The sequence below is a fragment of the Perca flavescens genome, chromosome 1 (genome assembly GCF_004354835.1).
Source record: "Perca flavescens isolate YP-PL-M2 chromosome 1, PFLA_1.0, whole genome shotgun sequence".
NCBI lineage: Eukaryota > Metazoa > Chordata > Actinopteri > Perciformes > Percidae > Perca > Perca flavescens.
Window position 1 is genome coordinate 33,380,811 of NC_041331.1, and position 18,110 is coordinate 33,398,920.

Consider the following 18,110-nt stretch of genomic DNA (forward strand, 5'->3'; position numbering starts at 1 on the left):
CGGTGGAAGTGCTTAGTGAGCCAATCGCGGCGCGTGAATGCAAATGCATCAGTAGAGCATGGAGTCCGACATGTGACTTTGGGTGACGTGCTGTAATTTGCTGAAAACCTCAGTAGTTTGGTTACAATGGTTATTCAATGTCTTTCCCAGTTTAATCGCCCTTTTAGAGATACACATAAGTAATTTGTCATGTTGTCATTTTGTCATTGTCATTTTTGGAACCATTATCCTACGGATGTGCAAATCATCGGCTGCCGAAATGGTTCATGGGAAGCATCATCACACGCGATGCATTATACGGTAACTGTACAGCCAGTAGGATAAAAAAAAGGATAGATCTCAAAATATTGTTTACTCCCTTCTATTTATTTTTTTAAAAACTGGTGGTGTGATTAGACCCAAATAAGCCTACTGTTTTTGTTTTTTTTGCCCCAAATTTCAGTAGTCACAGCCAGTCAATGGGTGTTTGAGTGATGAATCAAGGACCCTCGTGGTATTAATACATCCATGATAGTAACTTGCTAACTGTGCTGTGTTTAAGGCAATACCTCCATCTAGTGATGGAAAATAATATAACAGTGACATTCATTTAGGTAGGCTACTTCATATTGAGTATTGGAAAAACACGTGTTCTTTTTTTCATGATAGGTATCGTTCTTCACATCATTTACTCAATATTTAATTTCTATATTTCTATATTCTACTCTATATTTAATTTATTTTACGTTCTACACATTCTAAAATGCATATTGGACACAACCAATATTGCTATAGGCTACTAATACTTTGCACAAAATGCAGATATATCTATCACTAGCAGTATGGGCCTACTATTAACTTCTACTACGTTTTTTTAATACTTAGAAATAATAATTGTTTGATTTCCACAGAACATAAAAATCCTTTGGAACTTTGTTGGAGCACAGTAGGCTACATTACTATGCTTTTTTTCAACATGATAAGTGGAATGCCATCCCTTTGCTAATCAGTGGTGGCATATTAATGGCCGACAGTCACTACAGATGGTTGTTTGTCCAATGCAGACTCTAGACAGCTGTGTCGCAAATGTTCCCCAGGATGATTCATTCTGGTGCTGTGATGGCAGACAGAAACTAAATCTTTGACACAAACACATACATACACAACTGTCTACTATATCTTAACCATTGTGAGGTTAAAATCTAAACATTCAATCTTTGCAACAGAGATTAGACTAATCAACCTGGCAAAGATACTCCTCAAAGTCCTATTTTATAAAAAAAAAATTCTATTCTATACTTCTTTTCTCAATTTTTCTTTTCTTGACTCCTTGTAGCCTATTGTACAGGTGGTCTCTTCACTGAGTCCATGTCTCCTCCCGCTGTGTCCCTTTTTGCTCTCACCTGTTCACAGCTGAGGTGGTGTAAGCACTGCTGCTTCCACTGCCCATGTTGCTGTTTCACTGGCTGCTGGCAGCTTCTGCCTGGATTCACTCCACTCCACTACCTAAGGCCAATGGACACACCTGTCCAGGTGAGAGACAGATCTGCCATCCAGTCACCTTGTCCACTGGCCAAGCCCATATCTGTCAGTCAGTATTAATGGCTGCTAACCCCTGGGCCACGAGGTACAGTAAGACACTATCGGTATATGCTCAGATAAATCTCAGGACTGAGAAGATAGGATGCCCTAATGCTTCGGTGTGTATTATTACTGCATGAGTACGGCCACTGCTACCTGTGAATGAATTATATGAATAAAAGAGGAAAAATAATCAAAAAGTGAAACAAACATAACTCCATTAAGGCACACATAGAAAAACTAAAATAGCACAATTTCATGTTGATTACATTGATTATAATACGATAAAGAAAAACAGAAAGACACAATAGATGCGATTTGTCAATATCAAAACCAAAATGAGACATTACAATTTGTAAATATTTCATACTCTCATAGTACAAAATGAAACAAAAATAATATGTACTGACTGTTGCTGTACAGTGTATAGAAAATGGGGGATTGTTCTAGGGCTACTACTAAAGTGAACTTTTCATGAACCTGGAACATCTATTCATATACAAGAAGTATCGGGCTGTATAACCAGGGTTGCGGAAGCAACTACTGTATATGGCATGATGTCAGATTGGTTACCCATATTTATATTGTGCCGTCAGGACCATTGCCCTTTAGTTTGCCTAATTGTGTGCCAAACAAATGTTTGAAGAGATCTTAATTTCCCCTTCCTTCCTCTCCTGACTACAGCCACACACTTATCAGACAGTTGGCCTAACACCTGTTTACTCTTTAGGTCAGTTCTTAAATAGATACCTTGATATAATGAGGGTAAAGACTGATTAGCTCAAAAGCCTAATGGCCATTGTCTCACACATGCACACTGTTATGTAATGTTATATAATTTTTTAAAAGAACTGAAATATAACTTGTTATTGTAATATAATTAGAATATTTGATCAATTAAGCCTATGCATTTCTGCATCCGTACAGCATGCAGTGCAGCTAAGTTAAAAGCACAAATGTAGCATTAAGCGTATTTATGGTTTCTTTCTTTTTTCCTTTTTAATGCATAAAGAATCTTATAGGATATGTCAACCAGATGCTGCCTCCAAAGCATGATTGCAGAGTAACAGACACTGACTTATGCAATCACACAAACACACAGGCAGACGCATATACATGAGCAGAGCCATTCTTCCTCCATTTTTCCTCTCGCTTCTCAGCAGCAGTGCAGTCAGCTGCAGGTCACATGACTGGCTTGCCTGGTCTCAGTGAGCATGCTCAGAGCCATCAGTGTTGTCAGGCAAAATATAAGACAGCAGTAGCAGCAGAGATCTGCAATAGATAAACACACAGTCTCACACACAGCAGCTGGATTGCTCGCAGACACACACCACAACTACAGAGGGACAGACGCTGTAGAATTAGAGAACTGTGGCTCCGGCTTCTCTTATATTCTATTTTAATGGGCTTATTGTCATCTATCATTTCAGTGGAAAACAGCCACCGATAAAGAAAGAGGCAGGTGTGCCCTTTAAGAGGGGGAGCAGCTGAGACAAGGACGGCATCAGAGTCTCCATCCTCTGTGGAGGTAAGTGTGGATGGATGCGGTGGGGGTGCAGAGCGTGGGGGGAGGGGGAAATCCGCCTGATTGCATCTGTGTTTGTGTTAAATATGATCAGAAAGCGGAATGGGGACAATGGTGGTGTTGGTGTGTGCGGGGGGAGGCAGTTTATCGCGACTCTATTGGTATGTGAGACGACAGAGGATATGGGAATGGTGGGGAGTGGGGGCGGTGGAGGGGTGTAGATGCTAGCAGGGTTGAGGACATGGCAGGGCAGCAGACATATAGAGACAAGGCGAGGAGCTGAAGTGAAAGATGATAATGACGGAAGAGCCTTGTTTAATAGGATGCAGTTGATGTCAGGAAGGGTGTTTTTGACAAGAAAGGAGCCAAACCGTAACACGGAAAAAAGGACAGATGTCCACCATCATGAAGAGAAAAACAACAGTATTATGATTATTTTGTGTAGACTGCATGTAGATAATGGCCCAATTAAGAGTAAGGATGAATAAAGCTACATTGCCGTTCAGTCTTTGTTTGCACGTCTAAGGATTCAGTGCTGATAAATGTAAAAAAAAAAAATCTTTATTATTTTGGTATGACATGCACTGGATATTGTAAATTGTAATTAGTATTCTGATGCTGCAGTGTGAAATATGCAACTCTAAATCCACAGCTTTAAGTCTTGTTGAAAGGGACATCATGCTCATTGTTTACATGTCTGACACAAAATGTGATGGTCCGCCATGAAATGCAGTGTACTGTAGCTGCCTCTGTTATATCAGCGATGTCGTTTACCCTTGCAGTTTTTCTTCTGATTTGGTCATAATTTATCTCTAAATTTGGACCATATCAAATTCAAGATCTTTTTTTTCCCCTCTTCATGACCACTGTAACTATTAATTTATAGGCAACCATTATTTTATTATGTAAAATTCTTGAAAAATGAATAATATCATAATTATTTTACTCAACACTGTGTGCCTACAATGTATTCGCTTTACGCTAACGCAGGGAATTAAATGGTGTTTCACAGATTTCTTTTGATTTATATGCCAGGCAAAATCAAAGACGTCAGTCTTACAATGCACTGACATCATTCGCTGTGCATCTATAAAGGTGTGCCAACATTTGGCGCTTCGGTACTAATATGTTAAGTTCCTGGAAAAACAAAACAAACAAAGAAATGGAGACACGCTGGGTACTGAACGTACAGCAAACATCTCCCACACATTCTCTCCACAGTGATTAACGCTGCTCTGAAAGAAGGCAGAGATGGCTGTTGCTAGGATACATGGCAAGGTGAAGTGCAGACCATTTAAAGAAAAGAATAGGAGGGCACCATTTACAAAGCATGGCATCACTGGAGATGCTTTCATGTTATCGTCCTTAGCTACATTTTAATTTCGATTTCTCCCAGGATTTGCGGTTCTGAAGAGTGCAAGAAAGAGAGGTGGTCAGCCAAAGCTCTCCGGGTTTCTGTTCTCGTTCCTTCCACCTGGACATAGGCTGCAATGGTTGGCAGTATTCAAAGGCCCAAACCTGTCTGAGTGAGCCCTATGAACAGCAGACCCAATGGTAAGACAGCTAGTATTATATTGGTGTAATCACTACATTCGATTAAGCTGTGTCATCCATTCATGGTTTTGTTTTAGAAAGTATTACATATAGTAAAATGGCATTGCTGTGGCTATTATCCATAATAATCCATTAATCTAAGGATATGGAATAAGTGAAATACTGTTGGTTTGTGCAACAAGACCTAGGGGGAGGGGGGGGGGGTAGGTTTTGCTTGAAATGACAAGAGAAGTGATTATTTTTCTAAAATAAATAGATATTTTGATTAACTCATCCCTTTTGATTGTAAGTTGAGTATTCTTTTGAAGGTTGGATTTTGAGAATATCCTTTCTTTTGGAAATGAATCACGCCTCTTTGTCTCTCTCTTCGAGATGCCATATAAAGCAGTGTTTTGAAGCCTGGTGTTTTGAACGGAGGCTAAATAGGGAGATGTGAGAAAGGATGTGAGATGAAAGGATGATAGAAAGAGGTTGCATTTTCTTTCCGCTTCACTATAATGGCCTTTTCACAATGTGCGGTCCCACAGGACATCAAAGGCCAGTGTTGGACAGACGAGGAGTCGGACGGGGAGAACGAATCCGAACAGTTCTTGTATGGCATTCAGGTACAGCAGAGGCTCCTGTATTACCCTTCCTACATCAAATCTGTGTTTAATCTGGTGTTTGTCACGATACTGACATTTTGTTTTCAATAACTATTCTCAACAGCACTGTCTCATCGTTTTAATTTAACAATACAGTAATATCAAACTAGTTAAAAATACAAATAAAATGATTTTAGTCCCAAACAACCTATAAAAGAGCTTTTGATAGCATGTGTTTTGCTTACTTACAAGTTCTCCTGCTGTAACTTGTTGGCAGCAAATAAAGCACGTAATAGTTGGACCATTTAACCATGAATAACCACTGCACAGAAAACCAGACACTATTTTTTAAGCTTTTCAAGATATTGTCATAGACCTAGGTGTTGGTCAATAGGAATTTTTGACCTGATGTTGGGGCCAGACAATAAGTCACCAAAATTATTTGGAATGATTATTTTTGGGAATAGTTGTTGAGATATTTTGCACTGGTAGATGGGCCGACTGACAGTCAGTCAGATTTCCATCTTAATACATCCCTGCTGCATTTTAATTCATCTGAAGCAGTATATTCTTTTAGTGTGTAAAGCATTTTTCTTTTAGTTTTACAAGGTTCTGGGCTTGGTCTCAAATATAAATTTTTTCAAACACAGGTTTAGTACTATAACCCTATGCAACCTTAAGTTTCAATCCAAAGCAACACTGTCAAATTAATTTCCATGGGCTGCCATTTTAGGTATCATCTCATCTCGTAAAGTTCAATGCTTCACTTCCATATAAGATCTTAATCTGTTAGTCATCTTCTTTTTTTTTTACTGTTATCTTCAAAGTCCTGTGATTGAAATGTAAATCCAGTCTGGGACTTTAAGCTCATTTCTATGCAGTCAGAGAACATGAAAGCAGCGGGGTGAAGATAAGGATGAAAGTGTAGGATCTGTTCTACACACTCAGCTGAGGAGATGAGTCTGACTTCAAGTCTAGACACCAGGAACGTGTACGACAAACTTAGGTCAACTATTATTATTAATACTTGCTATTTATGGAGGATAACCAAATATGCTAAGGTAACTACAGAACATATTAAATGGCAGGATGTAAAACGATCACTGAAAAATGCCCAAAAATATACAGTAGGCCTACCGTTTTAGAAATGTACAAAAATTGTCCATCCTCTTTATCAAACGTCATATAATGTAACTCTGATTTTATTGCAAATATAAATTGTGCTTGATGTTGGATACAGATCTAGGAAAGGCATGTCATTAATAATAATTTCATGATGTGCGAGTGCCACGAGAATGTGGTTGAAGTAGCACAGCTGATTTGTAAAAAAAAGAAAGAAATTGATTTGATTAAAACAATGTGTACATATTGAGTCAGCTGTAACACCTTAACACTACAGTATGTGTTGTGATTGAGAGTGGGTTGAAAAAAACTAGTTAGCAAGTGAGCAGAGAGGTCTGAATAGCTAAAAGCAATGGATGAATACATTGTTAGCTAAAAGCAATGGATGAATGGTTGAAAAAAAAAGCTTAAAATAATTAATAAACAGTTTAAACAGTTAGGCAATTATAATGGATACATTTATATTACTAAAAGCAGTGAATGAATGGTTGATATAAGAACATTCATTAAACATTGTTGTAACAAAATAGTACATTTTCTTAAATAACATCCAGTTTGAAATAATCTTTAAATTCAAGCTGCTAAGATTAATTTCCATGCTATGATTTCCCCTCATATAACACATACTGTATAACCACTTGGTCTCTTACCACTGATGCAATATTAAAGCCTGCTCAATCTGTATATGAACAAGCTCTCGAATGTCCAGGACAATAAGCCTAAAAGCTACCATCACTGTAATATACTGTACTGCAATGTAATAAGATTTTCCCAGCAGGAGAGGAGACCATATCTAGGGTCTCCTCTTCTGCTGGGAAAATCTTATTACATTTCACAATGCTCGTTTAATATTCACAATTCTTAATGGATTTATTATTAGCACCTCCCCCACTTTACCACATTCATCACTCAGAAACTTGTTCAGGTTAGATTAATTACCCCAAGTAGGAAAATATTTTTCGGCTAGACAGCGTTTACAGTTTTGGATCATCCTTCCGTTAAATATACAACATAGCAACTCTTACTGTTCCTTTGCTTATATTCCTTTGCTTAAAACTTGGCTAAAAAGCAATCAGACCTGCTGTTATACCTATAGTCACTGCATGCTTGACTTGCTAGGCTTTTTATTTGTGATTTTATGTTGTCATGTTTTAACCGTTTATGCTAATTGTCTGCTAAGCTTTTGCTTTGTATTAATTGCCTACATTTTACATGTGCTACTTTGCATGATGCTTACCCTAATCCTCCAAGCATTTCTTTTTAAATCCTGTTCAGCTGTTAAGATTTTCTTTCTATGGTTTTATTTTGACACGTTGTGTGTTTTATTGTTGTTTTAATGGCTAATTTAACATCTGGCCAAGGGACAACAATTAGATAATTTGCCTTTTGGCTAACACTGGCACATTTAAAGTGATGTTGATCAATGTGCATTATCCCTAAAAATGAATCGATCAAAAAAATGAACACATTTGGAACATGACGGGTGGTTTCACTGAAGGTTACTTCAATTCATCTGAGAGGCCTGTGGGGGTACTTCAGACAAAAGGTTGGAAGCCACTGTAGCATGTCCTGTGCTGCGATTGTGTGACCAGTGTTAATATTTGTTTGTTTGTTACAGGGAAGCTGTGCTGCTGACCTGTACCGCCACCCTCAACTGGATGCAGATATTGAGGCAGTAAAAGACATCTACACTGACAGTGCTGTCTCTGTTAGGTACAGCACACACACACACACACACACACACACACACACACACACTGTTTAAGACCTATTGTGAAAAATCTTGGCACAATTCAAAGATATTAGGTATTCATTTTTAACTCGGCACTGTCTGGCAAAATAGGAAAAAAAACAACCCATATTTTTTCCCTCAAGGGATAATCAGTTCAAAGGGTTAGAGTATAATGAATCACATTACTTATGAGAAATTAACTATTTCTGTTGTTGTGTCTCTGAACAGGGAGTATGGAACCATTGATGACGTGGACATTGATCTTCATATTAACATCGGTTTTTTAGATGTGAGTCAGCATTCCTCTTTGTCTGCACACACCTCCTCCTTCTTTCTCCATTACTATTCCAACGTTGACATTTTGCAAAGTAACACATCATTTATAATGCATTGTGTGCTCATTATTTATTCATGCAATGAGAAATGGCCCTAATTAGGATGCTAACTCTGTATATTTGTGTGTATGTGTGTGTCTGTGTGTGTGTGTGTCTGAATCAGGAGGAGGTTGCGACAGCTTGGAAAGTTATCAGAACAGAGCCCATTATTCTTAGACTGCGCTTTTCTCTTTCTCAGTACCTCGATGGACCTGGTGAGTAAAGATGTCAGTGTGGATGTTGGTTTTCTGGGAGGGACTTTAGGTATTTGTGCCACTCACTGAGCGTAGGAGGTGAGTACAATATGTGCTATACAAGAGGGAGAGTGAAAGAACGAGTCTGTGTTTGTCTGTGCCCTGTGTGATAATGTTAGTCATCTTTACTCAGAGCCGTCAGTAGAAGTGTTCCAGCCCTCCAATAAAGAAAGCTTTAGCCTGGGCCTGCAGCTCAAAAAGTAAGTCAGCACCTATAATGTTTCATAGTGAAATCGCACATAGTATATTTCATACAGTATTCTAACCTCAGATTGTGCTCAACCAAATATGCTGCATCAGAAATACAAATCACTCGATTTTTGGTTGACTAGTCCACTAGCACAAAATAATAATGCACACCAACAACAAAATATCGTAATTCACCGTCTGCCAGGTTCACTCACATTTCTTCCTGCTCGACTCTCCTTATTTCTAACATGGCAGGATCCTGAGCACGTTCACCTCACAGCAGTGGAAGCACCTCAGTAATGAGTTCCTCAAGGCCCAGCAGGAGAAGAGGCACAGCTGGTTCAAAGCCGGAGGAACCATCAAGAAGTTCCGAGCCGGACTCAGCATCTTCTCCCCCATACCCAAGTAAGTCTCTCTCACGCTGTGCATCTCTTTCAAGACATCTACACAACCTTGTCTATGTTTTAAATACAGCTTGCTGCATGTATCTTAGGCTTGCAATTGACACTCCAATCCAGGGTAAATGTAAGTCATGATTTGAAACAAATTTGGCCAATGATAATACAATGTTTCCAAGCGTCTGCAATCACTCAAGGAGAAGATTAATTAACCTCATGTACAGAAAACGATTAGGCTATTTTTGGCATTATTTTGGCATCTGCAGTATGTTTTTGCAGTTTTTCTTGTGCCTGTAACACAAGTGAAATGAATTTTTATAAGAAAAGTATGCTTTCTTATGTTATCACAGAGGTTTTCAGGAAGGAATGCCGTAAATCAAGTTTATCCTTAACAAATGGGTGGTATTTATCATTTAGAAAAAGCTTATAATCGCTTATGGAGTTTAATTTTTAAAGAATTATATTAGTGAGTATATTGTGCACTCCTAGTTTCAGTTCCTCGTGTTCTTAACTCCTCATTCTGGAGACGCCTTTACCATAAATATCGTGTTTCACAGGGGATGTGTGTGTTTTCTTTGAATTTTCTATTTTATTTATTGCTTCCATATTGTGTTTCTATTGAATGTCTTTCTTTTTCACTCTTTTGTGAATCACGTTGTGATGTCTAATCTAGAAAGGTGCTATATGAATACATTTACATAATTACATACAAGCAAGATATTTTCCCAAGACTGAAGATTTCTGTTGGAAGATAGTGATGGAAATACTTTGAGAAGGTCTGTCTGTGAAAGATAAACTGTAGCAAAGAAGACAAGCAGGGGAAAGGAATCTCTGACACTGCATGTTGCAGATTGACTTAAATTCAATATTTGACACACTCAACCAATTCCCCAAGGGGGGAAGTACTCTTCTCGGCCTCTGTCTTACTCCGGGATGCTTTGACAGTTATGGGTGCGCAGGGATTAAATCTCGGCCCACTCGATGGAGGTCAGCCTAACTAACTACTAGGCTGTCTTGACATCCTCACAACTTGACAGGAGTCTCATGTCAAGAGTGTACATGGATATTGTACTGAGAGTGATAGTGGAAGTGAACACAGGTTCTTGTATATTAACAGTTAGTGACTTGAGGTACTGCCCAAACAGATTTCAGTGTCAGAGGTAGTATAATACTTCTTCCGAAAGGCCCAGTCTGCTCTGATTGGCTTGAGTGAAAAATATGGCCCACTTTTGCAAAGGTAGTTCTCAAGCTGTGGGTGGAGATACTCAGATGGGGGGGCGGTGTATTCTAATAATAATAATAATTTATACTTTTATTAATCCCGGAAGGGAAATTACAGTGTTTTCACTCTGTTGTTAATTTACACATTACACACGGGCCTGAAATACACACACATGCTCAGTACCTATACATGCACTAATGGAGAGATGTCAGAGTGAGGGAGCAGTTGGGGGTTCGGTGCCTTACTCAAGAGCACCTTGGCAGTGCCCAGGAGGTGAACTGGCACCTCTCCAGCTACCAGTCCACCACCATACTTCGGTCTATATGGGGACTTGAACCTACATGTGACATAAGGGAAGACAAATCTGAATGGCTTGTTGAATCTCATGTTTTCTGATCTAGACAGCCCACAAAAAAACTGACTGGGTCATCTTATTTCTTGGTTTGTGGGTTGGTAGGCACTCCACATACCCAAAATGTGAGTTTTTTGTAATGTGTCCACTTTAACACATTGCAGTCTTGCCATGCATGATTACAGCTGAGGATATGTTGCAAATGATATCCTTGGTAGTTAAGACTGTATTCAAAGCTACCTTATAATAATACATTCTAAAATTTCTGGCCTTTAAAGCCAAACCCTCCACTATGTCCTCTCTACAAAGACATGGACAGCATCAACATTAGCATTTTCTCATCGTAGAAAAATGGTTGATGAAGTGACGTGCATGAATTGTGTTTTGCTTTTTTCTAGGTCTCCGAGTTTTCCTTTGATCCAAGACACAGTTTTAAAAGGGAAGCTGAGCGTCCCTGAGCTGAGAGTGACCCGCCTGATGAACCGCTCTATCTCATGTACCATGAAGAACCCCAAAGGGGAGCTCTTCAGCTATCCACCAAACAGCCAGGTCAGTGCCAGTCTGGACAAATCAGCACGCCCGCATCTCTCAGATTTGGAGTCAGATACCTCTCAGTTTCAATTTGAATTTGCTGCATTAACAATGTTTCACCATCCTCCCACCTATTTGTCTTTAACGTGTCTCAATCACACATGTCAAGTTGTGGTCATAGTGTTTTTGTCACAACTCTGAGGCTCTAAACTTCACACTCCTTACATTCGTTACACTGCTGATGTAGAAACTCATGACGCTATGATAAGGAGTTCAAAATAATCTGCACTTCTACAAAATGTTGATGCAAATGCTGTTTTAAAGCACTGTATGTTGTTCTTTTCTGCTCTGTGATCCACTTTGACCCTTTTCTTAGTCACCTGCCACCTGCACTGTTCCCACCTGAGCCTTTCCTTACCCCTACCATAACATGGCTGGTGCTCCGTTTCCCATAATGCTTTGTCTTCACTTGACTCATCAGACTGTGGCTGTTCCGGCGGCCAGGGCCCCTGCGCAGATTACCACGAGGCAGCTGATTGAATTGTTTTTCTCATCCCAGGCGGGCGGCCACTGCAAGAACATCCCTACCTTGGAGTATGGCTTCTTAGTGCAGGTTAGACCTCAAGGAGATATGAGTATCTGCTGGTAGCTGGCAGTGACAAGGGGTGGGGCCCACAGTGCATTGTTGTGCTAGGACAGGTTTAGCCAATCATAACTGCAGTACATAATTGTAGTTTTGTGAGAATTCTGCTGCCAAAGTCTTTATTCCTTAATATGGCAGTTCTTCAGGGAGTGTTAACTGGGAACACCACTTTTCTCCGAACAGATAATGAAGTACTCGGAGCAGAGGATCCCCACACTCAACGAGTACTGTGTGGTGTGTGACGAACAGCACGTCTTTCAGAACGGATCCATGCTGAAGGTATCAGAGATGAGAAAGAGAAACATACTGTATAGCCTGAGAAACCATTCTATATTGGTTTAAAAAAAAAAAAAAAAAAATTATGAAAAGCATGTTTGTGTTGTTTTAATCTCTCTAATAACCCTGTTAATGGTAAATCCACTGATCATAGTGGATTTTCTGCAACCGTAGTTTGGAGGGAGCAAGATAAAGAGTGAGAGAGAGAGAGAGTGTCAGTATGTGTGTGCATGAATGTTTTTGTGTAGATATGTAGTACACATTGAAATGACTGTATTTTTATACCTCTTTTGTCTGTACGTGTGTGTGTGTGTGTGTGTGTGTGTGTGTGTGTTTTATATATAGCCGGCTGTGTGCACCAGGGAGCTGTGTGTGTTCTCCTTCTACACTCTGGGTGTGATGTCCGGAGCTGCAGAGGAAGTGGCCACCGGAGCAGAGGTGACAACAACACAACACATAGTATATGATATGATTCAGATTATTTGTATTTTTCCCCCCCTCCAATAATGCATTCTTATTTCCCCCAAATTCTCTTTGGATTTTAAATTAAAGGATGACAGTCTAACGTATATGTAAGAAAACCAAAAGACAAGCGTCAAACACTGACACACGTCATGACGTTCATTTCTGATTATTTGTAGTTTCTACATGGTGTCGGAACTGAGGCAGGTTCTTCTTAATAAGAGCATCAAAATGAGCCGATGACAGCATCACATAAAGGCAGAAAATGTTAATGTAAAATCACTCTCTCCTCAGGTAGTGGACCTACTTGTGGCTATGTGTCGAGCTGCTCTCGAGTCTCCCCGTAAGAGCATCATCTTTGAGCCTTACCCATCAGTTGTTGACCCCAACGATCCCAAGACTCTGGCCTTCAACCCAAAGGTCAGCATCCTCACTGCTATAATCGTGATTAGTAATTAAGTCAATACGCACATTTCATTCCAAGATGACATATCCATTTGTGAAACACAACTCCTACACCTCTTACTGCAATGAGTATTTTCTTTTTTCAAAGGACACATTTAGAAATCATAACAATATTTATGCAAACCTTTTACCTCTACAAGTGATTTTAGATGTCTGTATGTTGTTCCCTCTCTCATTGCATACAATGGATGTTTGGCTCAACCGATGAACACAGAAGAAGAATTATGAGAGACTGCAGAAAGCATTGGACAGCGTCATGTCCATTCGAGAAATGACCCAGGTACAAGGAAGAGATGGGAGGAATAAATCGAAGGGCCACATTACAGTTAGGCTTGATGTATAATGTTTAAGATATAATCTAAAGTTTTTTTTAGTTTATGTAAGCTCATCACTCTATGTCCACCTCATAGCTGAAAATGTCCATTGCAAAGTCCTGTATTAAGTGGACTGTTTGAGCAGCATGGGTGGGGTCTTTGTTTGCTGATTAGTTTATCTTCTCTATTGCTCTTCTTTAATCTTTTTTTTTATATTACTTGTTTACCCGATGTGGCTTGACTGCATCTGTACTATCTATAAAACACATCATAAGACTGTATCTGAACACTTGCTCATTTGGCTTTGAGAAAGAAAAAAAAAACCCTGAAAACTGAAACACATTCTTGTGTGCTTTTCCAGGGCTCATATCTAGAGATCAAGAAACAGATGGACAAACTTGACCCTTTGGCCCATCCCCTGCTACAGTGGTGAGTAAAGAGTATCCGTTCCAAAAATGGGTTAACTCTGCTTTGTGTGTTAAAGTAATAATCTCAAACAATTCATTTTATTAAATGTCTGTTATGTCATATAACGAGCGCACAGTCTCTGCACAGTGATGCAGAGACTGTAGGCGGAGCTAACGCAAAAGACTTGCTTTTCAACTCACTTGTGTGTGAAGCAATTGACAACTGACGTCACACACTATTTGGATCTCTGGGAAAGTGAGATCCAAAAACAATTATCGCCATAGGTGCCACAAATGAGAATGAAATGGAGATCTTTGAGATTTGACTTAATTTCAGAAAATAATATAGCGCACTGCCAACAACAACACTGAGACACTTGAGTAGAACATTGCTGTTGTTAATGTTATTAGTTACACCCGTGTTTTTCGTACTTTGACAAGTCAATCTGTCTGCTGGGAAAAAGTCCTATTGTGGTTTAAGCAAAGTAGTAGCCATGGCTGTAGCAAAAAGGTTATTATTATAAAGAGGTTATTATTATAACCTCTTTGGCCGTAGCCAGCTATGAGGTCACTGAGGTCCAGACCTCAGGAATTTTTTCCTAAGAAACCCACTGTACCTGTGCATCTGAATGACGTAAAACCACTTGAAACTGACGGCTATCCACTGACGGCGCACACACACACACACACACACACACACACACACACACACACACACACACACACACACACACACACACACATAAAATACTACAGTATCAAAGGTAAAAGTACTGATTATGCAGAATGGCTCCTATTTAAAGTGTTACATTATTATACAATATTATATTATGCAGTTTTTTTTATCACAAACAAATACAATGTAAAAAGTAACTAAGCTTCAAATAAATGTAGTTGAGTAAAACGTACAATATGTCCTTTTATGTAGCGGAGTAGCAGTAGCAAAAAAGGAAATGCAAGTACCAAAAAACTGTACTTAGGAACAATACTTGAGTAAATGTAGTTACAAATTGTGCAGCTTTATTAAAGGTGTTTTGCCGACAGGTTCCTCGGCATGTATTTAATTATAGATAATGAGTTTGTGTGTAGTCTATAGCTTAGGTTGTGTTTGTAGGTGTCATTTTGGTATGACTTTTGCTCGTTCAGAAATGCCATAAATAAGCTCCATTTCTAAGAAAAAGTTCTGAACCTCACTAAGCTCTTAACCTTGGTTACGGCCGTGGCTGTGGCTGGTACTTTAAATTCTGTTGTACCTTAATTTATTTATGTTTCGATCTTCTCTCTGTCTTTTTGCAGGATTATTTCCAGTAACAGGTCTCATATCGTCAAGCTGCCTCTGAGTAGGGTAGGGAACCAGAATGACATCCCCTCAAGTGTCCTATATCAAATTAATTTCTTATTACTGCATTATTATGTCATTGAATGGTTCATACTCACTCTGTATCTGTCTGTTTGTCTCTCTCTTGCTCTCACTTACTCCCGTATGATCTCATTGTGATAGCAACTGAAATTCATGCACACCTCCCACCAGTTCCTGCTGCTCAGCAGCCCCCCGGCAAAGGAGGCTCGTTTTCGCACTGCCAAGAAGCTATATGGCAGCACCTTCGCCTTCCAGTGAGTCCACTTCATTCCCCTCATTACCTGACACATCATTCATAGAATCGAAACTTAATGTTTTTATCGAATGGCTACTTTGGAGCTTATAGCTCGTAAAGCTACAGTTACAGAGTTGAAATCATTTAGGCTGTTATAAAATATCAGAAAACAATTTGTTGTTATTATATTCTTAAGCTTGTAGCTGTTGGGCAAATATAATTTGAGAAATCACTTACTGTAAATAATTGATCTCCAATCAAGCACAGTCACTAAAATACATGCATAATTAAGCGTTACAGCGGTACACTCTGTCAAACACGAACACGTCTCAGTGTCTCGCCTGGTCATTATGTTGCGGATGGAGGAAGCACTCCAGCAGATTTTTATGGAACCATAACAAACGGCAAAGAGCAGTGGCCATTCTCTTGGACTTAGAAACCACCTTGCTTAGCCAGCACATGGAGCCAGCAGTATCTGTGAGATCGAGATTTGTACTGTAGCAGATGGGGCTTTGCTGAATATTTTAGATACACACAGCCCATCTGGGCACTCGCAGGGTGCAGCTAACACATGAGCAGTGCCTACAGTCTCTCTTCATTCTGGTTAATACTACAAATTGAATCATTCTCAACAGGAAATGCCAAATTTGTATGTAAGCTTGGCTGCCATCATTTTATACTGACATAAATAGAAACATAGAACATATAAATACATGTTTGGAGTCAGTTTAATGCCAAAATGCGAGATTTAGACGGGAATCCACACTCTGATTAAGTGAAATTAAGAACTGATCCGTTTATATATTAGACTGTGGGAACAAGAACTCTATACTGATTTGAAAATAGTTAAAAATAACAGCACCCATGACACTACTGTGACTGTTGTATTTTATTTGAAGACCGTCCAGATAACTGCACTGGGAGACATATTTAAATAACCCATCCTGTGCTGAAAGACAGCAGTGATGGGTTGTCATCTTTGATCTTCATCGTTTAATACTTTTTTTTTTAGTACTGAATGCTATAAATTTCGAGTACTGTGATGATGTAACAGAATGTCCCAAAATGTCCTTGCACAAATTGTATAAATAGATGACTACAGTGAGCTCCTTTGAGGGTTGGCAGAAGAGAGCTTGAAAATTTCTAATTCTAGGTTTTATAAAATATTTTGTGTAATGATAAAAAGTAAAAAGCTGTACTGGTAATATGACACATTTTGTTAATTAGTTTTTTACAGTAATAATTCAAGACATTTTCAAATTCAGTAAATAATATCATAATAATGAATAATAGTAAATGTCCAATCAAAGGTCCCAGACAAAATGTGCCGCAGTGTTATTTAACAGCATGGATCTGGCCCACTACGCATCAGTGGATCCACGCTGTCATTATATTCACACAGCACTTTGTTTTATCTCTTCTTTCTTATCTCTCCCTCTTTCTACACTTGCTCTAGTGGTTCCCATATAGAGAACTGGCACTCTGTTCTGAGAAATGGACTAGTCAATGCCTCTTATACCAAACTGCAGGTACGTAACCCTGGCAGTTGGCTGGAATTTACGAAGCATCTCCCCTCGGACAGTGAACCTGCTCTCTGACAGAGCAGGCTCGCTGTCCGGCTGATTCATTTTTGCAGTTAATGGATGCCAGCTTCCCTCTCGTCAGCTTTGCAATTGGCATTTTAGCGAGCGGGGCACACTGGCAGGTTTTCCTGGCCAATGTTGGCGGCTTTCTGCCACCAACAGCAGCAGACAGCACGTCTTTTCCTGCTGTGGGACAAAGAGAGGGGGCTGTGGTGTCAGCTGTGATGACAGGAGGCTGCCTGTGTGCCCTGTTGGGGTGAACCACCTAGAGCACTGAGTAGGCTAGGTCTGAAGCTGAAGAATGCAAAGGACAAGCTCCATGGTAGTGAGTATAGACTTCCTGTGGGTGAATAAGGAGGGCTTCCATAAAAGGTCAGTGACTGGCACCACTCATTATCTATTCAGACCTGGGTCAAACAGTAGCCTCAAAACCCTTTTGTGCATGAATAATGACAAGCTCAGTCAGGACCCCACCCCCCACCCCCCCCAAAGTGTTTTTATTCTTATTTAGGCATGAAAAAATTATAAAATTAACTTCATTCTATTTTAAACACGCATTTTCCAAAGACTTGTTCACCTCCACAGGTAGACTGCATGCGTTTCAAGTTATTAAAATTTAGAAATATGTATTTAACACTAGAAAGGCCAGCATTCCATTTACTCCTAAAACTGCTGAGCGGGTAATATTTAACTGCTGCCGAAACAGCATCAGCACTTGCAAAATATGGCATTTCTTGAAGCAGTTAAGTTCATTTTTATCTTTTTTTTTTTTTAACCCTAAGTCTATTTTTTTTTTTTTAAATGAGTACGACTTGACAAAGTTACTATTTAAAAGTCAGTTTATGGTCTTTAGGCTCTTTTATTACAGATCAAAACACACACACACACACACACACACACACACACACACACACACTACGCTCTCAGTACATGCTCCAGTTGTAGACACTTCCGTCCCGTATTGGTTG

At 39.4% G+C, this 18,110-nt stretch overlaps 1 protein-coding gene across 3 annotated transcripts in view; it reads left to right on the forward strand.

Annotated features, from left to right (window-relative positions):
• Positions 1–96: 96 nt before the first annotated feature.
• The window catches only part of LOC114553685 (protein mono-ADP-ribosyltransferase PARP6), a 25,436-nt gene continuing 7,422 nt past the window's right edge, over positions 97–18,110 (forward strand). The window contains exons 1-21 of one of the 3 annotated variants that reach the window (XM_028575024.1): positions 97–300; positions 1,393–1,512; positions 2,991–3,088; positions 4,307–4,363; positions 4,482–4,639; positions 5,167–5,244; positions 7,964–8,058; positions 8,306–8,366; positions 8,576–8,666; positions 8,839–8,905; positions 9,150–9,299; positions 11,265–11,415; positions 11,879–12,010; positions 12,224–12,319; positions 12,662–12,754; positions 13,073–13,198; positions 13,458–13,523; positions 13,919–13,986; positions 15,261–15,309; positions 15,466–15,578; positions 17,016–17,088. In XM_028575024.1, coding sequence (XP_028430825.1) covers positions 4,637–4,639; positions 5,167–5,244; positions 7,964–8,058; positions 8,306–8,366; positions 8,576–8,666; positions 8,839–8,905; positions 9,150–9,299; positions 11,265–11,415; positions 11,879–12,010; positions 12,224–12,319; positions 12,662–12,754; positions 13,073–13,198; positions 13,458–13,523; positions 13,919–13,986; positions 15,261–15,309; positions 15,466–15,578; positions 17,016–17,088 — 1,512 coding nt within the window. In that variant the 5' untranslated portion in view covers positions 97–300; positions 1,393–1,512; positions 2,991–3,088; positions 4,307–4,363; positions 4,482–4,636. The remainder of the gene's footprint in view (positions 301–1,392; positions 1,513–2,990; positions 3,089–4,306; positions 4,364–4,481; positions 4,640–5,166; positions 5,245–7,963; positions 8,059–8,305; positions 8,367–8,575; positions 8,667–8,838; positions 8,906–9,149; positions 9,300–11,264; positions 11,416–11,878; positions 12,011–12,223; positions 12,320–12,661; positions 12,755–13,072; positions 13,199–13,457; positions 13,524–13,918; positions 13,987–15,260; positions 15,310–15,465; positions 15,579–17,015; positions 17,089–18,110) is intronic. The other 2 variants (XM_028575040.1, XM_028575032.1) reach the window with 2 other exon arrangements.